Source organism: Ctenopharyngodon idella, chromosome 3 (assembly GCF_019924925.1).
Source record: "Ctenopharyngodon idella isolate HZGC_01 chromosome 3, HZGC01, whole genome shotgun sequence".
Classification (NCBI taxonomy): domain Eukaryota; kingdom Metazoa; phylum Chordata; class Actinopteri; order Cypriniformes; family Xenocyprididae; genus Ctenopharyngodon; species Ctenopharyngodon idella.
Genome location: NC_067222.1, coordinates 38,692,741 through 38,716,829, shown reverse-complemented (window position 1 = coordinate 38,716,829; position 24,089 = coordinate 38,692,741). Strand labels below are relative to the sequence as shown.

Below are 24,089 nucleotides of genomic sequence, written 5' to 3'. Positions count from 1 at the left end.
CACATGTGATATAGCCTACTAGCTGGGACTCCTTCTTCATGTAAACAGACGTGACGTAATGACACAAAGACGAACGGCGGCATGCTCGAATTTCCTGAGGAAACCAACCAGTACCACTCAGATTAGAACACATTATTACAAGCTTACTATTGTGAATCGGGCTATGGTAAGGAGATAGTTTTGAACACTGGCTGGTTATGTACTTGCTCAAAAATTGATTTTTGATAATTTTTTAAACCAAAAAAAGTTACAGACTGCAGCTTTAAATAAATACAAATTTTACATTTCAAAATGCTAAAAACCTTACATATACTAACTCTATAAAAACACAGCAAACCTGATTCAATCGAGTCGTTCTGTCAAAACACTAGCACTAGTTTTCTATCCACCATGAACATACAGTCAAAGCGCAGTGACTGTCAAAATACTAACAGTTGATGGCATTATGAAAACTGCATTACTTGTCATGTTACAGTTCTGCCCTGCAGAAAATATGAAATCCATTGTTTTTATAATTCAGTTTCCTTTTACTGCAGTAAAAGTAAATGCTTACATGTAAGCCATTCTGCGTTTTTGGTTAAGTGTTGATTGTGTGCATTCATGGCAACATACTATCTAAAAGTGAATGAGTCATTACTTATACTATAGAATATACAGTAGAAAAAAAGATGAAGAAAGTAACAGAATTGCTCAGGGCAGCCACTGGTCAAATGAGTCCCCTATGAGGAACTTCAGTTGCCCCCTCTGTTGAAATCTCTTTCTGGGGTGGGGTGGATTTTTGATGGTGCCCTCATAGAGGGTGGGATGTGTCCTATTGGTAGTTAGTGTCCTACACAGACCACATATTCTGCATATATGGAACAGTGTTAGTGGAATCGGTTTAATAAAAGCTTTACATGAAGCTTTTTCTGAAATGAAAACATGAAATTGCTGCTGCCAACAACAACAACAAATCCAACATACATGGCCTTTGGTTACTGTGGAAGCTTTTTACTTTTTTTCTCAGAATTGTGAGATATAAATTAGGAATTGAGAGGGAAAAAAGTCAGAATTGTGAGATAAAAAGTTACCTTTTTTATTTTTCTAATCATGGCAGAAATAAGCTTTCAAAATAAGGGGGAAAAACATAGAGATTCACAATCCAGCACACCCTCTTCCTCCTCTTCCTTGTCCTGATCCAACTACTCCTCTCTTCCTCGCGGTGCATTTATATAATTGAAATGGCATTTATAGAATTAAAATGGGTCCAGGTCACAGGCTGGAGGATGGAGGAGCGAAGAAATGAGGAAGCATTCATTGGAGTATTGAGAAGCACCCAGGGAAGCATATATGAGGGAGAAGGACTTCCAGAAGCCGTGGCAAATATTACTCTCAAAATAAAGCTCTCAGATATAAGTATTTTTGGAAAATGACACAAGAGTTTTAGTTGTATAAAATGCCATCATTTCACAATAGTTTTTTTATCGGCATTTAGAAAATCTGTAATGGAAAACTGGCTAGTTAGTGTTTTAAAACAAAGCATTTAAACTTGTCCCCTCCTCACAGACGGGACGCCACTAGAAGCTCAAGCCCTCTCTTATGATATGATATATCAGTTGCACATGCAGCACAATTGACTAAAGAAACTACCTGTGGTAAGATGAGTGATGAGCTATTTTGCAAATATTGTGTTTAACAAGCATAAATAATAAGCTAATTGCCTGCACAAAATAGCATTGTAATATAACAGTATAACTTCACCCTTTAACTGACATCTCTATAAATAGAATAAAATGAATAAATCTGTCAAAAGGAGGAGATGAGAGACCAGTCTTTCCACAGCTCTACTGTCCCACCCCCATGTCCTGTGTAATTTTTTCTTCATTCTATTTATTTTAATTTATTTATTTTCATTTAACTTTTTATTACACACTGCCCTGTTGGGGCAACTTAATGGCTGCACTTTGTTCTGCACTGTTCCACCACTTTAAGACAAATGGATTTGTTGTTTGTTTTTTCATATTCAAGAGATTATAAGCTAGATGCAGCCTTTTTGGGTTCACATTGAATGTTCTTCAACTTTTATACATAATAAATCTGTTTATGAATAAAGATTGATCTGTTGAAAGCAGTTATTTAGAGTTAGATGCCAAATGTTCTCCTTCTAGTTAAATTTTACATTGAGGGGGTGCATACAACATATTTGCCCACCGGCAACTATAGTTGCCGCACATTCAAATATAATTTTCAAGAAAAAAAACAAAAACCTAAAAATAAAAAAATAAAAAATAAATGCAGAACATGTTCTCATAGGACACTATTAACACGACTATATGCATGAGACCATTCAGAAAAAATATCGAAACGCCATCTCACGCCTCTCAACAAAACTTTTCAAAGTTAGAAAATTGACAAGAAAAAGTTACCTGTTGCACCTGATCCCTATCACCACATAACCTGACACACTGTGTCACATGGTTAGTGCTACAACCACTAAAAGTCTCCTTGATTTGGACAACAGATGCTCTTAAAAGATTAACGATAGAAGCTGACGAATCTTACTTACAATATTCAGTAATGCTGAGAGGATCTGATGTGACTTTAGGAGGAGGTCGAGGTCCTTCTTCTCCCAGTTCCAGCTCTGCTTCACACCTGTACTGAACTCCATCATCAGCTCTGTCTGGACGGATCATGAGTGTGACTGTTTTATTCACTGGAGTCTTGGTGGTGTCAGTGAAGATAGTTTGATCCACCAGAGTCTGTCCTTTGTACCATTTGACAGTGAGATACTGAACAGGAGCCACATTGAGAACGTCACACTGAAGCTCATACTGGTTTCCCTCCATCATTGGTCTGTTGTGATTCACAGTGCTGATGGACACACTGTCTGGAGTCTCTGTGGAGGAAGATTCACACACTCTGATATCTGCAGTCATGAATGTACATACATTAGATATTTCTGAGATTGAAAAGATAAAAATATCAATAACAGAGAAACTCACTGTAAATAGTCACCGGGAGCTCTAATTGACACTGTTTCTTATAGTTTATGTAGCAGAATGGCTGTATGTCCCATTGTCTCAGATTTGACACTCTCCATGTGATCAGATTGTCTCTGCTCTGGGGCACTGCTCCATTACTGGTTTCCCATCCCATCCCATAATGCGTGACAGAAGTGCTACAGTTAACTGACACAGAACCGCCGTACTCCACAACAACTCTCTGTGGGTTGAGCTGAAGAGGACATTCATCAGCATGTGTCCCTGTTAAACACATTGAGAAGGATGTGATTCAGCACAGAATAGCAGCACTAAAGTTTTGGATTACAAGCAGACAGAAAAAACCTTCGAAGGCCTGGTTTCACAGACAGGGCTTAACCTAAGCCAGGATTAGGCCTTAGTTCAATTAGGATATTTAAGTAGGTTTTATAAATGTACCCATGAAAAAAACATTACTGGTGTGCATCTTGAGACAAAACAATAGCAGTGACATATTTTCAGATATGTCAGTACAAGTTGCTCTCAGTTAAAACAGCTCAAACATGCATTTTAGTCTAAGACTAGCTTAAGCCTTGTCTGTGAAACTGGGGGTAAGAGTCAATTAAGACCTGCAAACTGACCGCTGGTCCACGGGCCTCTAGAGTTTTGTATTTTATAGAGTTGGGCTAATGACATTTAACTTAATAGCAAGTGAAAAATGTAATGGGCTGCTGTAAAAGCCCATCTATTGTCATAATCATGATATGCAACAAAAAAGCTTTACTAACACAGTATCAAGACAACATTTCAACAGGGTTAGTCCAAACTCAAACATATCAACTGAACAGAAATAAATTTAACTCTCCAAACTCTGGTCTTAAGACAGAAATAAAGTCATAATTTTTTAAAACATATCTAGTCTCATTCCAGATAATGAACCAGAAGAATAAAAGGCAGAATTAAGTCAACATACAAACCTGTGAAACTCACAAGCTGTGAAACTGCCGAGAGAAAAACAAGTCCAAAGAAATGTTGAAGCATATTGTATGTGCTCAGAGAAAAACAACTGATCAGAAAATGCTGTAAATAAGACACAACTTTATCTCTGTAACTCAGACTGTAAGTGACTAAATACCTCAAGCAAGGCAATATTGATAATGAAAAGAACTAACCCCACCCAGAATATATTTTAAGAACGTGTTAATGGATGACTGCAAAAAAGGAGCAGAAATTAAACAAAGTGAACTACTTGAAAATAACTTGAAAAATGAGATTTCCATAACCAGATAACCAGAACATCTGTAGATGAGACTGATGCTGTTTGGCACATTAATTTCTTTTTTGGTTCATAATTTGATTGGAATTTAACATTATAAGAAACTACAAAAAATATATTTAAAGAAAAAACTTATATAAAAAACAAACATTATCCAAGGGGTCCTTGGCCTGAAAAAAAGATTCAGTTTTATTATATATGCCAACTTGTGGTAATCGCAGGACAGAACAGAACAAACCCAGAAACATCTGACTGTGACGTAAGTGTTCGTTGACAACACTTCTTACAAGATCCTGCTTCTGATTTATTTTCAGTTTCATCATTGTTATTGAGTGGCCAGCTGTTATTATGGTGTCATCTGTGAATTTATTGATGCCACTTTTGCTCTGTCCTGAACAATGTACAATATAACATTGAAAACAGCTGTGGGGAGTAATATCAAATGGTAGGCTAAATTATTAAAATGATTAAATGAATCAATCACCAAATGAATCATTCATCATGGATTATTCATAGCACTAGATATTCAACAACCATATTTGTGTATGAATCTTAAATTGTGCACAGACTGTTGAATCATTTACTGTAGTGTCTCAGTGATACAATACTGCACACACACATAAATTATACATCGCGATTGAGATCCATATTATTCTCCAATGTTTTGGAGGTTTGATTGGAAATATCATTACGAATGACTAATATTAAGCAATATTAAGACTGTCGCCAGTCAGTCAACAAGCAAGCTCCAACAGGAAAGTGAGTATCCCAACGTCCCTATTCACTGCAAAGGGCCATTTGTAACACACTTGGAGCAATGAAAGACAACATAATATCTTCTTTATTTTTACAGATGGTGTTATGACAAAAATTCCTCATTTATTGCAGTGAACTTAATTGCTGTTCAATGTTGCCTTATGGACCCTCCAGGTAGTTACAATTTAGTAAACACATTTGTTACCAACAACACATTAAAAAACATATTCATGCATATGAAAATATGTGTAATATATCACAACAAAACAAAACAATTTGATTTATACTTTCATTTATACGTAAACTTGAACTCTCCCACCATCTAGCCACCCTGGGTCACATGTTCATAACTGTAAAATTACTTCCTCGAATTGGCCAATCACATGCTCCTGGCCTTGTGGGAGGCCGCTTCGTTAAGGTTTTGCTCACTTTTAGCATTCAGTCAGTGATCTAAGTCCTTATAAACCTGTCTGTGTTTATTTAGCGTTACTGACTGACCGAAGCTTATATCACTCTTTTTATTACGCTATACTTAAATAAATTGCATTCAGCTGGGTCATTCTTTGGCAAATGGTGTTACCTTACATTTCAACAGTTTAAATAAACTTTATATACCAATAAATCATAAAATGTTTGCATATTTATATTCAGTTGGGTAAAAAAAAAATATTTGTACATTTTTTTTTTTTTTTTAATGCAGATTTAATCAAGTTTTCATGTGTAACAAAATCTGCATCAAAGAAGTATCCTGGGATGTAACTGCAAAAATGTACTTTTTTTTTTTTTTTTTTTGTACAAAAATGTGACAAATAATAATAATAAAATAAAAATAACACAAGAAAACTATTCTCCTTTGGTGAAAATAGAGGCCAAGACACTTTTCCTGTAGGCTATACAAATATTGGTAGGCCTACACAACAGACATAAGTGGTTGTCAACAGAATTTAATTTAAATATATTCTGCTTTTTAAGAAACATAAAGGTTTCCCGGATGAGCATTTAATATACAGTGTTGTCATCAGACATATACGGTTGTCAAGATCAAATTTCAGTAATATTATATCACCTGACCCACGACTGACCAATCAGAATCAAGTACACTGTTATTTATTTTATTTACACCATTTGCAGTGTGAATTATTTACTTTCCTTTGCCATAAATACATTCAAGTGCCAGCTCCTGTAAAATGAAATAGAGTAAACGGGGCAACACTTACCTACTTAAAAATCCTACTACGGCGAAGGCTTAAAGTATGAATATTAATTACGTACCGCTGACGTTGCCTAGTAACCTTGCAAGAGCGTCCACTCGTGTAACCTACTTAATATTCATAATCTAATCCTTCGCCATAGTAAGATGAGTAAAATCACCAGTGGGATTCACACAGACACTTTATACACCTCCCATCTCCCATGTTGACGTCAAATCCTTCCCAGCAGCGGATGTTATTGGAAAACTGGGTCCACAAGCATCAACGTATAACTAGAAAGCCTCGAAAAGTTCTCAAACCTGATATTTTGAATATCGTCGTGGATACAGAAGGTAACAGCACGTTGACTGTATGACTGTTGCTTTGTTATTTTTCGCGCTGGCAGCGTTTCTGCAGCCGCCAGGCCTGTGTTCATCACTCACAAGTAACGTTAGCCTATCAATCGCCAATGGATTTTAATCCATAACGATGTTTATTGGTCTATGAAAGTTGTTACGTTTCGCTTGCTTTTCTAACGGGTGCTTTCACACGTTATTATGTTACAATGACTAAATGACAGTGAGATATGTTAGCTAGCCAGGCTTGTTGATGTTGTACTGCAACGAATGAGGATTGCATATATGCAATAGTGCGAGTCACTCTACACTTGTGTGCTATTTTTGTCAGTGTAGAGACCGGGACTTATATTTAGCCAGAAAAAGTAACTACCGCTTTCCTTACATTGATGATAAGGCCAGTAACTAATGACACACATAACTATTTGCAGTACTATCGTCCTATGTAAGGGTAAATCGCAGTAAAAGTTGAATAACAGTGAAGATATGAAGGCCAGGGCAGTCTTTTATGTAATCGGTGCCAGCGGCGATGGACGCAGGTTGGATAATCGCTGATCTCTAAGCGCAGCATCTACTCCAGAAAACACCAGAACAAACACACCAACTCCTGTGCTGGTCAGTCGTTTGAGTACGTTAAAACAAAAAACAAAACAGTAGCTTATCTTCTTAATATTATAGTTGGTAAAATGCCTTTTGATTCCCTGCCTACAACATAATAAATTAATACGTAAAACTATGGAAAACGCATAAAAGTTGTTAAAACTCTTGAATTAGCCATTGTTTTTACACAAAACAAATGGTTTTCCAGCTAACAGGGAACGTTGGTAGGGAACTTTGACTAACATTCTGGCAAGGTTCTCTCGCAGTTATGAACAAACGTTCTCCCAGTAACTGTTCAAAGTTATCTAGTCTGTAATAATGTTCACAAAAAAGGTATTTATACGTCGTTCATGGAACTTTTTTAAAGAAACGTTTAGTTTGTCTAACGTTTTTTTTAATGTTACTACTTGTTTCAGAATATTCAGAGAACACTGAAAAGTGACATCCCCATAATGTTTGCAAAATTACAAAGTGGAATTTTTCCTTAATGTTCATTTAACCAAGAAATTATTATTTTTTTTTTTAAACATTTTAAAAACTGAATGTTTTGAACATTCAGAAAACATTCAGAAATAACGTGTTCATAACTTAATGGAAACATTAAAGGATTAGTTCACTTTCAAATGAAAATTAGCCTAAGTTTTATTTACCCTCAAGCCATCCTAGTATGACTTTCTTCTTTCTGATGAACACAGTCGGAGATATGTTAATAAATATCCTGACGCATCCGAGCTTTGTAATGGCAGTGAACAGGATTCACGAGTATGAGCTGAAGAAAGTGTCTCCATCCACATCCATCCATCATAAACGTGTACTAAAGGCCTTCTGAAGCAAAGCGATGGGTTTGTGTAAAAAAAAAAAAAAAAATCCATATTTAACAAGTTATGAAGTAAAATATCTATTCAAGTTACGAAGTAGTATAAACTGGCGTCGCGTCAGTTAAGCTTTTTCTATAAGTTGAATAGGGAAGTTGTAGGATGTAGCGTAAGCTCTTTGAACTGCTAGATATTTTACTTCATAAATTTAGTTCAATATGGATATTTTTTTTCACACAAACGCATTGCTTCGCTTCAGAAGGCCTTTGTTAACCCCCCCGGATCCGCGTGGAGTATGTTTATGACGGATGGATGTGGATTGAGACACTTTCTTCAGCTTCATACTTATGACCCCTGTTCACTGCCATTATAAAGCTCGGATGCATCAGGATATTTATTAATATTTCTCCAATTATGTTCATCAGAAAGAAGAAAGTCATACACATCTAGGATGGCTTGAGGGTGAGTAAAGCTTGGGCTAATTTTCATTTGAAAGTGAACTAATCCTTTAACAAAACGTTCTTAGAACATTTTTTTTGGTTACTGTTTATCTGCTGTACAAGATCAGCCTACCCACCTTTTTCCTACGCACCATGATGCTTTGCGTGAATTATGGGAGTAACTAAACAGTCGGCGAAAGGTTCGCTCTATGAATGCGATAAGCATTTTCAAAAACTCTGTACAATAAGATGACATTATTCTTCTCGCTCTTCAACTATTGAACATTAAAAGGAAATTTAAAAGTGTAATAGCATTAACAAATTAATACAACAACAGACCCTAAATTCCCTAAAAGCTTGACTATTTCCTCAGCAATATTACGGACATGTTAAATGTCAGTGTAGTAATATATGTCTGTATTTTGCAATTGCCTTATTAAAAAAACATCCATTAACTGGAACATTGAGTGATAATATTTCAAAGCAATTTACATCATTTTGACAGACAATAAATATTGTATTTACCTGTTTTAGAAACATTCCAGTAAACACTGGGAGACAATTACATTTTAAAGCATCCGGGTGAAAATAAACTCGGAAAGAGGCGTGAGGCTTTGGGGAGAAAATGAGAGATTCTTATGCATTCCAGTGAAATATTCATGGCATATATCATACACCGATCATAACATTATGACCACTGACAGGTGAAGTGAATAACACTGATTATCTCTTCATCACAGCACTTGTTAGTGGGTGGGATATATTAGGCAGCAAGTGAACATTTTGTCCTCAAAGTTGATGTGTTAGAAGCAGGAAAAATGGGCAAGCGTAAGGATTTGAGCGAGTTTGACAAAGGCCGAATTGTGATGGCTAGATGATTGGGTCAGAGCATCTCCAAAACTGCAGCTCTAGTGGGGTGTTCCCGGTCTGCAGTGGTCAGTATCTATCAAAAGTGGTCCAAGGAAGGAACAGTGGTGAACCGGCGACAGGGTCATGGGCGACCAAGGCTTATTAATGCACGTGGGGAGCGAAGGCTGGCCTGTGTGGTCGATCCAACAGACAAGCTACTGTAGCTCAAATTGCTCAAGAAGGTAATGCTGGTTCTGATAGAAAGGTGTCAGAATACACAGTGCATCACAGTTTGTTGCGTATGGGGCTGCATAGCTGCAGACCAGTCAGGGTGCCCATGCTGACCCCTGTCCACTGCCGAAAGCACCAACAGTGGGAACGTGAGCATCAGAACTGGACCACGGAGCAATGGAAGAAGGTGGCCTGGTCTAATGAATCACATTTTCTTTTACATCACGTGGATGGCCGGGTGCATGTGAGTCACTTACCTGGGGAACACATGGCACCAGGATGCACTATGGGAAGAAGGCAAGCCAGCAGAGGGAGTGTGATGCTTTGGGAAATGTTCTGCTGGGAAACCTCGGGTCCTGCCATCCATGTGTATGTTACTTTGACACGTACCACCTACCTAAGCATTGCAGACCATGTACATCCTTTCATGGAAACGGTATTCCCTGGTGGCTGTGGTCTCTTTCAGCAGGATAATGCACCCTGCCACAAAGCAAAAATGGTTCAGGAATGGTTTGAGGAGCACAACAACGAGTTTGAGGTGTTGACTTGGCCTCCAAATTCCCCAGATCTCAATCCAATCGAGCATCTGTGGGATGTGCTGAACAAACAAGTCCAAATCATGGAGGCCCCACCTCGCAACTTACAGGACTTAAAGGATCTGCTGCTAACATCTTGGTACCAGATACCACAGCACACATTCAGGGGTCTAGTGGAGTCCATGCTTCGACGGGTCAGGGCTGTTTCGGCAGCAAAAGGAGGACCAACACAATATTAGGATCTAGGAAAGTGTTCATAATGTTATGCCTGATCGGTGTGTATTTTGAATTGGGAGAGCAGACCACAAAAGTACAGCATATGTTGTTTTGTTTTTTTTTCATACGTTACAGCGAAATAAAAAAGAGAAAATAATCCAGAGGAAAAGAATGCAGCAACTAAAAAGAGCTCTTGTCATAGATATTCTTGTTATACCACGTCACATTAAAATACCAAGCGCAATGTTATTCTCCTGACGTCTGAAAATAAAACATGAAGGAAATGTTACAGCTCATTGAGACAAACTGATGGATAAGTATTATTTGTAGCACAACCTTATGATTTGAAATTATTTGTTTCCACCTCTGTAAGTGGAACTTCCCCAAACCTGAAGTGCCTTTCATAATCTAAAACGAAGTAGGCTTGTTAGGAAAAAGGTGGATAGGTAGCGTTATGCAATGCTGTGAATGATACTGTATAAGCTGTGTTCAGTGTGAATTAAATATTCAGATATGCCATGTTAATGTTTTTAATTAACAGGATGTTCTGCTGCATATCTACTGTTTTGTATCAGATCTTTTTTGAAGTTGAAGTTTAAATGGCCTAATGACATGGTGGCAGTACATCAGATATGTTGACAAAATTTGTGGTTATATGGAGAAGTATTCTGTGTAATTCATTTCCATTATCCTAAGTAATACAGGATGTGAACTGGGCAACGAGTTACTCTGACTACATATACCAATAGACAGGCTCACACAATATTTATACGCTCCACATATAGTATAGTCACATGTCTTTATTTGTGCATTTCCTGCTTCATCCCTATTGGCTGGTGGTAATCATTCCAAGAAAATGCAAATAAGATAATCTGTAGTCAAATCACCTGTTTACCAGCTGAGTCAAGGGGGCACATCTATGATGAGCCACTTTAAAAGGGGCATGTTGACTATCTAATTATAAATATTTGACGAGGACCATAATAATGTCATAAATGTGCAGTTATGCCACTATAACTTAAAAGATCAAAACTGAGGACATGGTCTTAGTTATAATGTCAATACTTAGATTTGGTTTTCAAATGAGGTGCGGTTTCTCCCATGATCTTGTCTCTCATTTGCATTTATTTCCCTTCGACAGTTTTCATTTTTTTAATGAAAGGACACATTTCACACAATGTTAGTCTTGACCAGCATATGTAAATACTGTGCCACTGTCTACTGTAAATATTGTTACTTTAACTTCTTAAACGCCAAAACTGTCTACTTAAACCAAGAGACTGCACTTATTGCATAACATTGTGCTGTACTGTAGTTACTTATTTTATTTTTCTGTTTTTGTTTTAAGTCTAGATTTCTTATTGATTATGGTGTTTGGAACAAGAATAGGCTTAAAGTCTCTTGCTCTCTCTGCTCGCTAAGACTGCATTTATTTGATCAAAAATACAATAAAAACAGAAATATTGTGGAATATGATTATAATTTAAAGGAACAGTTTTCTATTTTAATATTGTTTAAATGTAATTTATTGAATTTCCAGCATCAATACTCCAGTCTTCAGTGTCACATGGTCCTTGAGAAATCACTCTAATTAGGGATGCACGATATACCGGCCACCATATCGGTATCGGCCGATATATGTTCATTTTTAATGTTATTGTTTTCAGCCCGATAAGAAAATTTGGCCGATATATTAAAGCTGATAAATAATGGATTATTTCCTTCAGCTGAGACACTCCAGATGCGCACTGTCTGCCATTATGGTTTGCTTGAAATATGATTGAAATCACTTCAAAAAGGAAAATACAGTGCAACGTACAGCACAAGTCTGTCATATAGGCTACATAATATTACAATGACAACATTGTAATTGTGTGTTTGGGACATGGCTTTTAATGGTGAGACTTGTTTTTGTAATCAGGCTCTCAAAAATTATAAAAAAAAATTGATTTAGATATCAATATATCATATCGGCCAATATATCGGTTATCGGCTTTCAAATATAAAGAATTATCGTTTATCGGTATTGGCTAAAATGTTCATATCGGTGCATCCCTAATTCTAATATGATGATTTGCTGCTCATAATTTTTGTTTCAAATCATTCTGATTGATGAATCCAGACATATTGTGTTTACATGAACTCTAAATAAAGTGATCAGGTTGATGTACGCGTTTGTCTCAAGCTTCAAATCGGATTTAGTCTTTTGAAATGCACGCACTGCACGAATATACAGAGTTTCCAGCTGTTTGCGCATACTAATCATCCTCCTACCATTTCTTTGTTTTAAAAAGCAAACTTAATATTTATCTATTTCGGGCCCTTATTAGGAGACGAGCACATGAAGCTTTGTGCCATGCTGCTTATATTTATCAAGCAGTAAAAAAAAATGGCATCTGTGGATGAGAGTCCGAAGCAAGCACTGGTGGGACGTTGACCTGCACCACTTCACAGAAGATGAGTGGAAGGAGAATTTAGAATGACATGATGACAGTCATGACACTTCAACAACAACATCTCGTTCTTTGCATCTTACGCCATTTGCACGTCATTGCACATGCACAAAACTTTCCTGTTTCAGCTTTTAATCTAATCGACATGTCCCATCGAACAGATTAGAAAAGGTTTAAACCACCCCTCTCAAACAGAATGAAATTTAAATCGGATTTAACTAATTCATTCCGACTGACGTGGTTACATGTTGCTTTTTTTTTATTCCGACTGTGCTACTAGTCCAACAACAAACGGATTATTAGTGTCCATGTAAACGGAGCTAGACTTGCAGAACAATGTTGTATCTTGTAACCTGTAGAATTAGGATACAGGTCCATATCACTGAGGCACATGGCTTGACCTACTGACCTTTATTAGTCCAAAGTGCAAAGCAAATCTGTGTTCATAAGGTTAGATAATTCATGCTTATGGATATGTTGTTTTTATTTGTGGGCTCAGGGGAGTGTTGAGGCAGTGAGCATCTGCAAATCGATGATAATTGGATGTGAAATGCCTCAGCAACAGTAGTCAGGGATGGCCCGATCACATTAAAATGTGTGCTTACTGAACCATGCGGCCTGTCTGTGTTCACCTCAGAAGCTCTTTTTTCTGGTCTTCTTTCTAGGGATCCAACATGTCCAGTGACCCCCCTCCTCCTTACCCAGGGGGCCCCAATGCCCCACTTCTTGAGGAAAAAAATGGACAACCTCCAGTTTCTGGTAAATATATTTTGCATATGGTATATTTTTCTCTTCTCTTAAGACATTTGAAATGAATCAACCTTTTAACAGTCCACTACAATTTCATGGAACTAGATTTTTTCCTTTTATGTTTCACTTAAGTACAGCAACATATGTTCAGTGTTATTATAATAATAATAATAATAATAATAATAACAACAGTAATAACAATTATTATTATTATTATTATTAACATCAATTTGGTGTAGAGCCGGAAAGACTATATGAATATAATTTATGAATATATAGTAAAATGTCTTGTAGAAATCACACTGCTGTATATAAAAATATTTTGATTTACAGTGGAATCATAAGTCTGACAGCACACGATTCTGCAATATATCTAGATCACTAATCAATTTCTTGACCATTTAAACTTTAAACTCATCAGGTTTTATGCAAACTTGTGGAGTTCATGGAGCTTGAGTGGTGCTGTCATTGAAAAATGAACATGGATTTAAGAATGTCTTTTTCCCACATTTGCTTCAGATTAACTTTTCATTTAAATTGCTGATATAGCAATTTGTAAGGAACAATGCTGTATTGAATGTAAAAGATGCAAAATTAGCATTATTAATTAATGCAAATTAATAGTCATATCACGAGAGGTCTCAGATGTTTGGACACCACTGCATGTTTATAGTTATTTATGAGAGGAGCTTTCCCTCAGCAGCCACTGCTCCAGTAATGACTGGACCTCCACAAGGACAGCTGCTTCCACCCGAATATGGACCTCCACCTTATGAAGCCACACCTGGCTTTCTTCCTCCGCACGTCCCAGGCGAAGGTCCCATGCCTAAGCCTATGCATATGCCCATGCCTCATCCTCACGGTGGGTGTGCCAACCAAACTCACACACTAATGCATCAGCAGTCGTTCACAAATCATTAGCATTTCAGAGAGAAAAGCTAGCAATAATGTGAAATCAAGACAAGGTACAATGCGACAAGTTTCCAGCAACAAGTAATTTTTATGTTTATAATGAAACTGAAAGTGATGTGTCAGGTCTATGAGCATGAATATACAAAACCTTGTTACAATGTATTAGTACATTTAAGTACTAAGTAATATTAACTAACTTCGTCTAATATATAAGGTTAGGATTAGGTTCTGGTTTAGGGGTAGTTGCATAACTTATAGTTTATTATTATAGTAACTATTCTGTACGTAACGTATAATATGGACACTGTAGAATAAAGTGTTAGCAAAATCTTTCATCAGAATGTAATAACTGCCTCTGAATCGACACTGTTTTAGGTTACTGTTGTAGGTACTTCTGCCTTTCTAAAATCTTAATAGTGAAAGCAGTCATTTAAAGGTTTAGTTCACTCAGAAATGAAAATTGTCATCATTTACTCACCCTTATGTTGTTCCACATCCGTAAGACTTTGGTCCATCCTCGAAACACAAATAAAGATCTTTTTGATGAAATCTGAAATATTTCTGTAACTCCGTTGACAGCTATCCAACTACCATTTTATTGCTTCAAAAAGTTTAAAAAGAGATCGTAAAACTAATCCACATGAATCGAGTGAAATGAAGCTCAAACGTGCTGCGTAACATGAGAATGAACCTTATTGGTTCTTGCAGAAGCTCAAACGTGCTACGTAACATGAGAATGAACCTCATTTGTTCTCGCACGTCAAGCATGCTTGAGCTTCTGTTTACCACAACTGATGTGTGCCTTGATGAATGTTTATATGTGAATAAAAGCCTAAATTAAATCTGTTCATCGTATAAAGCGATCGAGTATCTGGACTAAATTTGGACTAAACCGCTCAATAAAAATGGATTATTTTTACAGTCTCTTCATGAACTTTTTGAAGCATCAAATGTCTCGTTTCCACCGAGCGGTATGGTCCAGTTTAGTACAGTACAGTACAATTCGGGATGGTAGACCCTGATCCGGCTTGTGTTTCCACCGCCAACAGTACCCTTACTTGATAGGCATGGTGTATGCCGGAAAGTAGTGATCAACGTCATTCTCGCGTGAAGAAGAAAGTGAAAGTAAACAACAATGGAGGACATAACAGCAGCTTTGTTTGAGCAAAGGCTGAAGTCTGCAAGGAAAAACAGCCGAAAAATACACATTGTGTTGCAGTGGTATTGTGTTGTCATTCCCCATTTAGCATGCGCAAGTGACGATTCTCTGTCAACCAATCAACGTCCTCCTGTGAGTGTAGCTCCACCCCTTTGGTGTCGGTACTATTTGTACTATTGGTACTATTGTGCTAGGTACCCCAATGGATGGGTCCCAAAAAAGTGGTACGGTACGGTTCGGAATTAGGGTACCATTCACAACTTCTGACAATGGAAAAGGCAAAAATTGCGTACCGTACTGAACTGTACTGAACCGTATCGCTCAGTGGAAACGAGCCAAAGGTGGTAGTTGCATAGACTGTCAATGGAGAGACAGAAATCTCTCAGATTTCATTAAAATATCTACATTTGTGTTTTGAAGATGAATGAAAGTATTATGGGTTTGGAATAACTTTAGAATGAGTAAATGATGACAGAATTTTTATTTTGGGTGAACTAACCCTTTAATGCTGGTTAACGGTAATGTAATTTAAACTATGAGATTTCACTGTGGATGGGGCAACTATGCTAGGTGTGACAGAAATAGAAACCGAGCAAACAACAAAATATCTTTTTATTTGTGGCAGTCATTGGTTAGGTCAAAATCTCAGATTAACAAGTACTAGTTTTCACCTTCACATTATAGACAAAATTCAAGATACACTGTATACAAGATACATTCTATGCCTAGAAATACCTTTAAAGGATCAGTTTGCCCAAAAATTACAGTTCTCTCATTCTTTTACTCCCCCTCATGCTAACATAAATGAATACTTTTAGGAAAATAATCCATCGATGTGAATCGCTGTGAATCCATATAATGCCACTTCTGAAGTGAAACGATAGGTGTGTGTAAGAAAAATACTAATATTTTTATCTGTTTTAACTATAAATCATTGCTTCTGGTCTAGTGTCATACAAGCATTCACGAGAGGGACGTTGTGATGTATGTGCTTTTTGAAGCTTGCACGAGAAGTGATGGTCCTTTGTGCTTCCATGTTACTTCTCTCACAAACTTCACACACTTGTGTTTATGTCAAGCTGAACTTGTGAATGTGCCTAGGACAATTGGCCAGAGGCAATGGTTTATGGTTAAAAGAGTTTAAAATAGTAGTATTTTTCTTACACACACCTATCATTTTGCTTCAGTAGACATTGATTCATCCACTGGGGTCGTATGGGTTATGCTCACTTTTTCAAGCATATGATCGGCAGCCATTCAGTGGCATTATATGGACTCATAAAGATGGATTATTTTCCTAAAAATCTTTGTTAGTGTTTATCTGAAGAAAGAAAGTCATATACATCAGGGGCATGATGGTGAGTAAACGATGAGAGAATTTTCATTTTTCGATGAACTAACTTTGACCTCAAAATTCATGTGCTGCAGGTGGTTACTACCTTCCCCCAGGGCACTTTCCTCATCCGATAGCAGAGCACTATGGTCCGGGTCCCAGTCACTTTGCTTCAGGTCACACAGCCACAGTTCTGTCCCCTCCTGGTGCCACCACCACCACCGTGACTGTTCTACAGGGAGAGATGTTTCAGTCGGCTCCAGTGCAGACGGTTTGTCCTCACTGCCAACAACCCATCATCACCCGCATCAGCCACGACATCGGCCTCATGAATACCCTAATCTGCATGTTCTGCTTCTTTGTTGGGTAAGTGATACAATATGATATGACCTCTTTCTCTGTGAAATAATTTTTCTGTTATACTTGTTCTGCATGTTGGTTGGGATGTCTTTGAGTTAGTGGTCATATTTTCTATTTAAAAAAAAAATAGAAAATAGAAAATTTATGCTAAACTACTAAATATGGTTAACATAATGAAGCTCATTATGATTTCAGGACAGTTATATCAGCTTAAACTTTTTTTAATTTGCTCCTCCAAAAATATCTACACTACCATTCAAAAGTTTGGGCATTTTTAATGTTTTTGAAAGAAGTCTGACCAAGGCTGCATTTATTTGATCAAAAATACATGAAAAAAGTAATTTGTGACATTATTACAATTCAAAATAACTGTTTATATATATATATATATATATATATATATATATATATATATATATATATATATATATATATATTATTATTATTATTATTATTATTATTATATTGAATTTTCAGCATCATTACTCCAGTCTTCAGTGTCACATGATCCTTCAGAAATCATTCTAATATGATGATTTGATGCTGAAGAAACATTTCTTATTATTATCAATGTTGAAAACGGTTGTGCTGCTTAATATTTTTGTTGAAACTGTGATACCCTTTTTTTCTGATGAATAGACAAAGTTAAAAAGAACAGCAATTATTTTAAATAGAAATCTTTTGTAACATTATGAATGTCTTTACTGTCTCTTTTGATCATTTTAATGCGTCTTTACAGAATAAAAGTATTCATTTCTTTCCAAAAAATCGTATTGACCTCAAACTTTTGAATGGTACAGAAATTAAAAACATGTTTATCATACAGTAGGTGTATTCAGGTCATGCATGCATGAATTGCATTTTTGTTTAGTTTTGAATAAATGAATACATAATGAGCCCTGAATGATGAACCTTACAGTACATTCTTGAGATTCCTCATGAACTTTGTCTTTGTTTTACAGTTGTGATCTAGGTTGCTGCTTGATCCCATGTATGATTGACGACCTCAAGGATGTGACACACACTTGCCCCAACTGCAAGGGCTATATTTACACATACAAGCGCATATGCTAACAGTTTATCCCATTAACGATCGCGCTGTGACCTCATTCTGGTGGGTGTTGAAGACTCACTTTTCTTTCCGTCTGCTCTGTGATCATTTTGCCCCAGCTGACAGCTCGTATTTCTAGCCATTTCTCACTTTATGTAACTATTGATTCTCACTTTTAATTTACAGGCACTTGATGTAGTTACTGACGCCTCTAAAATGAAGCAGGGGGCATGAAGGTTTGGTACATTTTATATGCACAAAGGTCACGTTTTTTTTTTTTAGCAGTAGAACAAAGTGTATACATGTAGAAAATATGTGAAAACGCTAACCTTGACAAGCTCATTTGTGAATATTACTGAGTAGCGAAACTAAATGATTTCACTACAGGGACAGTACTGTTGGATTGTAGGATTATTATTTTATTCATTATTGTTTTATTTTAACATGTTAAAATGAAAGTCTTAGATGGCTGGGTCTGGAACCGTTCAAGTCCTGGAGTAACGTTGTTGCTTTTACATGTGAAAAATGTCTCTATATTTGGCATTTTATGCAAATGTTATGGAAATTTTTTTTCTTTCACTTTTGTTTTGTATATTTGTCGACAAGACTCATTTGAAGTCGACCTGATATGCTTATCTATGTAACATGCATTGTTGTGCAGATGTCATTTTAGATGAAAGGTTTCTATTAATAAGGGATGTGTATGTCCATCTAAATCTCCTTTAGTAATTTAGGGATTTAAATAATTTAGGGCTCATGGTGTTTTAATATGCCATGCAGTTCATATTAGGGTCATATTTGTGAAATTCAACCAATATACATTTCATTTTTTTTTTTTTTTTTTTTTTTTTGAACTGTGAATCAAAACTATAGCCACGGTGCTTTTCAAACCACTATACTAGCTGTTCTGTGTCGTCAGTAAGCTGTTTGAGCCTTCTATAAACTATCATTGGCTATCCAGGTCAGTTTACCGGTCATTAATGGTGTTTGTTGATAGTAAGATCAGTGTAGAATCATGTCTCATCACAGATAAGCATCCTTTAACATTTATTCTGGCCAGCACTGCTGATAAACAACATGTTTAGAAGTGGCTGTTGCATTATTTTTTTCATTTCAAGTTCAACTTGACATGGTGAAGTTGTCTTCTTCAAAAAGGGAAGATATTTCTTGTAACGGCTGTTCAAAGCTGCTTTGCTGTTGGAGTTCACCAGCATGATGAAGCGCGCTGCATGGCATCACTGTAATCTTGCATAGCTCTCTATTGGGCCATATGTCCCGTCAGTGTGTCAAGCTGTGCTTGTTGCTGCACTGGGCTTCATCTCTCAAAGCAGATTAACCATTCACTTTTTAATACTGTGTGTAACAAGCCACAAGGATTTAAATGATAATTGTCCTGATTTTTTTTTTCCTATTTGTGGTCAGATTGTGATTTCTGTGGAATCATCCAAAGAGATTGTTTGTTTTATATTGGTCATTTTGGTTGTGAAAGTGTAAACTTTCAAATCATTTTGCTCTGTCCAACAATGTGATTTACTGCTAAATGGTACGAGATACAAAATATACAACATCCGCAGTGCTCAAGACACTATATATCTCAATATACATAAGCACTGTATTATTAAAACTGTGTGTGAAAGGCCACAAGGATTTAAAGGTTGATTGTCCCAATTTTTCTTAAATTTTGTGGTCAGATGTGTAATTTCTCAGGAATCATCCTAAGAGATCGTTTCCTTTATTTGGTCGTTTCTGAATAGCTCGGTCCCAAAAATGTGATTTAATCAGCAGTGATTAGACACTGTATAACTTAACCTCCAGTTTTAATTTTCCTTAAAGCTACACTACGTAACTTTTGGCCCTGTAGCAGATAAAAAAAGAAAACAAAATGCGTCTTGGTTGTGCTTCGGCTGTGCTACCAGTTTACCGTAGTTTCGAGGGTTTCTTTATTTTTACAACCCGTGATTCCCTGGAGGCTTGCCGTTTTAAATGATTCACGGTGAATTTTTCTCGTTTGTTGTGGCGGTAAACTTTTAGCTTTACGCTGCTGCCACATTAATGCGCGGATATATGTGTACGGATATATCACGGATAAATCGTGACACGCATGGGCGATGACGTATGTATGCTATTTTTACCACAAAATCCATCCCGACAGCTTTCAAAATATAAATCGTTATTATAGATTTATCAAAGTGTATTGGGCTAAAAGACATTTGGAAGATTTTTTCACTTTCATAAACATGTTATCAAACAAAAGTTGCGTAGTGTAGCTTTAAATGAAGATTCAGATAATCATCTTTCTCATGTAGACAATCTGCCAATATTATAGCGGTTTAAGAATCAGAATCTCCATCTTTCCATTGTAGTATTTACCATGAAGGGAAAAAATGTAGCAATCGCTAGTGTGTGTGTATATGTATTCAAACTTGCTATCTCATTGTAAATGATTCTTTTTAATCAGATCTTTCCAACGAACACTGAAATTTTCATAGTATTTGCACCTTTACCCATTTGTGTTTGCAGGCATTACAAAAATAACTTTTGACACTTTCAATTCTGTTTTCAAAGTACACCCAGCAGTCTATTTTCTGACTGGGAGAAAAGAAAGAGAAAAAAAAAAATGAACCAAGACCTATAATATCATAAAGATACCTGTCCATCATTCGCAAATCAAAAATATACAAAAACTACATGATGTCTGTTCGATTACTGAAAGATAATCTCCAGTAAATATGCATGTTCATGGGGTTTACTTGCACAATCCAGGCTGGCTCCCTTTAATCTAATATGCTCTTGATTACGTAGGTCTACTTGCTTTGTGAAGTGACTTAATGCTGTTGCAGACAGTAGATGTCAAGCTTGTGTTACAGGAATGCAGTTGTAGATAGATGCCTTGAGAATAATCTGTGGCATTACACCAGATGCCACGCTCAACTGAAGTCTCAAATGTGTATGTAAAACAAAACTTATGGACTTAATGATTATTTGAACAAATAAAAAGACTATCATATATGAGTAGTCATTTTATTACTTGCACACACACACACACACACACACACAAAAACAGCCATGAGGCCAGAACAACCCAGCTGTAAATCAGTTATGATAAATACACATGCTGTTGCAGTTAGTGAATAAAGTTAATGTGTAAAGGGCGTCCAAGGTTTTTAATCCATATAAATGATGACATGCTTTTGGCTGCAAAAGAAATAAATATAACATTTTCTATATGAAAACAGAATATTACATTATGAACATGTTCTGAGTCTCAAAGGAAGTCCAAAACTGATTTAATCTCTCCAACGATGCCCACATTGTAGATTGCAGCACTTGTAGAAAGTTGTCATTGGTTCATCAGCAGACCTAGTTTGAATCTGCATAAAGTAGGCCCTTGGGTGCTCACATTTTGGACAAGGTTCTTCAAGGAAAAATGAGAAAATGTTATACTCAAGATAAATCAAGTACACTTATTTAAAAGCCACCAGAATGTGATTTAAAAAAAAAAACAAAAAAAAAAACATTGTGCATAGAAGTAATGTTTTTTTTTATTACATTAGAATAATACACTTTTTTTACCTGCAGTGGAATCCACATTTTCCCAAGCAGCGGAGCCCCCGAGAACATCATCAACCTCCTTCAGTTTAGGGTACTTTCTGTTATTTACCTGTCAGAATAACCAACCATTATTTCAACACACATCAGATACATATCATATCAGAAAGCTTTATGTTGGCAGCATCTCAAAAACTATGAAGCCTCATCGGCAGTGTTTTTGAGGGATGTTCTAATCAGGGTTTGAAATGAACATTTTCACTCGCACCACATTTAGCTACTAAATTTTTAAGTTACTGGCCATTCAGAGATTTAAATATATTTATTATAAAATCTTATTCTGAATTATTGAACTGAAAGCTTTTAGTTTTACGACAGATAAATCTCATTGTTTGCGGATACCATAAAAAATAGAATAAAAATTCTCAGCAACTTTTTTTTTTGGTTGCCATTTTAAGCTTTTAGTTTTACAAGAGATAATTGTTTGCAGATAGCATAAACATAGAATAGAAATAAAGTTCTCAGCAACTTTTTTGTTGTTGCAATTTTAAAACCATTGTATTCGAATTTTAAAGCTAAGGCACTTCTCGTCCAGTGTGAGAACCTCTTTACGTTTTTTTTTTGGCTAATGTTGGAGGACATAACTTATTAATCTTTTGCATAAGTATTTACCTTGTAAAGGTTAAAAAAAGTATGTTTTATATAGTATGAATGCAATACGGACATACTACATCCGTCATGTTGTTATTGCCATGACAGATGTGTACTCTTTTTCGACTACTATATGTGACCCTGGACCACAAACCAGTCATAAGTGGCACGGGTATATTTGTAGCAATAGCCAACAATACACTGTATGGGTCAAAATGATAGATTTTTCTTTTATGCCAAAAATCATTAGGATATTAAGTAAAGATCATGTTCCATGAAGATATTTTGTACCGAAAATATATCAAAAATGTATTTTTGTGAGTGGATATGCATTGCTAAGGACTTCATTTGGACAACTTTAAAGGCGATTTTCTCAATATTTTGATTTTTTTTGCACCCTCAGATTTCAGATATTCAAATAGTTGTATCTCGGCCAAATATTGTCCTATCCCAACAAACCACACATCAATGGAAAGCTTATTTATTTATTAGCTTTCAAAACATTTACCCTTATTACTGGTTTTGTGGTCCAAGGTCACATATAGTACTTGGGTAAATTTGGTTTTATATTCGCACATTCGGACTTCCGCGTTTAAGAACGTTCTAATAATGTGCAATAAAGTTAATGTTTGCAAATTCTAAACAGCGACATGATATTTACAACCAACGATTGTAACCCTACAACATTTTTCACAATCGATCAAAATGGGCAAGTATTATTTTAATTGCATACTTGCTTGCGAACGTCCACTGAATGTCCAATTTAGTGTACAAAATTATTGTAGCCTATGCGGAAGTCCGAATGTGCGAATTTAAAACCAAATTTACCCTAGTACATATAGTATATGGATGAAGCCACTGATATGAATGAACAAGAAATAAAATAAATATTTGACTCAAACTTATTTCATGTTGTAAAAGAAAAGCTTACACATTGTTCATATATTACATTGTTTAATGCAAATTTAGTGTGTTATAATGTTATAAGCACTGACCTTATCAAGTGTTCGAATCGGTCAAATCACATGTTCAGATTGCCACATTTGTTGGAATGGAACAATCACTCTATTTTATGTGTAATCCAATTGACGGTTCCCATCAACAGATATGTTTGAATCAAACTGTCACATCACTTCATCTTTTGATTTTATTCGAATCGAACGTTCAAATTATTTTTATGTGTTCCATTATCATGGGTTTCAAACCAAACGCGTTTATATGTTGTAGTGGCAACTTCACACTTACCTTCCTCGTGATGTTGTGCACATATGGACATGTATTACACGCGAACCTGAAGCATCTTTGTCCCTCCTCTACGATTAACACATTCCCACAAGTTGGGCAAAACAGAAGCATTTTCAACGGTTATATATAATATTGTATACTAAACACTGGTACTTTTCTGATTAAATTAAAGTTGGTGTTTACACACATTCACATCTCGTTTCTACAGGAAGCATAAGATGATGAACGTGCATCACTATTGTAGGCTCGACATGAAACGTAATATAAACACAATGAAATATTGATTATAGGGTATATATGTAAACTTATTCGATATATTCCATTTCAGCGAATAAATAAAATTGTTAAATTAAAATATTAACATTTTAATGATTATACAGCTAATACTAGAAATATAATATAGA

The 24,089-nt window shown here is 36.1% G+C and overlaps 3 protein-coding genes across 6 annotated transcripts in view; 1 reads left to right on the top strand and 2 right to left on the bottom strand.

Moving 5' to 3' along the window:
* The window catches only part of LOC127509209 (intercellular adhesion molecule 1-like), a 36,855-nt gene extending 32,746 nt beyond the window's left edge, over window positions 1-4,109 (bottom strand). Inside the window, exons 1-3 of one of the 2 annotated variants that reach the window (XM_051887764.1) lie at window positions 3,935-4,109; window positions 2,982-3,242; window positions 2,632-2,875 (exon numbers count right to left, since the gene is read on the bottom strand). In XM_051887764.1, coding sequence (XP_051743724.1) covers window positions 2,632-2,875; window positions 2,982-3,242; window positions 3,935-3,998 — 569 coding nt within the window. In that variant the 5' untranslated portion in view covers window positions 3,999-4,109. Of the gene's footprint in view, window positions 1-2,545; window positions 2,876-2,981; window positions 3,243-3,934 lie in introns of both variants that reach the window. The other variant, XM_051887763.1, reaches the window with a different exon arrangement.
* A 2,261-nt stretch (window positions 4,110-6,370) lies between these two features.
* On the top strand, window positions 6,371-21,249 carry cdip1 (cell death-inducing p53 target 1). Of its 3 annotated transcripts, XM_051886012.1 has the most exons (6): window positions 6,371-6,532; window positions 13,341-13,434; window positions 14,126-14,287; window positions 16,925-17,195; window positions 18,152-18,303; window positions 18,427-21,249. In XM_051886012.1, the coding sequence occupies exons 2-5, from the start codon at window positions 13,350-13,352 to the stop codon at window positions 18,261-18,263; spliced, it is 630 nt and encodes a 209-aa protein (XP_051741972.1). In that variant the 5' UTR covers window positions 6,371-6,532; window positions 13,341-13,349; the 3' UTR covers window positions 18,264-18,303; window positions 18,427-21,249. The 3 variants fall into 3 exon arrangements, with proteins under 3 accessions (XP_051741972.1, XP_051741973.1, XP_051741971.1); XM_051886013.1 differs by having other exon boundaries at window positions 14,129-14,287; window positions 18,152-21,249; XM_051886011.1 differs by having other exon boundaries at window positions 18,152-21,249.
* polr3k (polymerase (RNA) III (DNA directed) polypeptide K) lies at window positions 21,248-23,928 on the bottom strand. The gene is made up of 3 exons (XM_051886016.1): window positions 23,686-23,928; window positions 21,814-21,901; window positions 21,248-21,655 (listed from the first exon to the last, which is right to left on the bottom strand). The coding sequence occupies exons 1-3, from the start codon at window positions 23,794-23,796 to the stop codon at window positions 21,528-21,530; spliced, it is 327 nt and encodes a 108-aa protein (XP_051741976.1). The 5' UTR covers window positions 23,797-23,928; the 3' UTR covers window positions 21,248-21,527.
* Window positions 23,929-24,089: the final 161 nt, after the last annotated feature.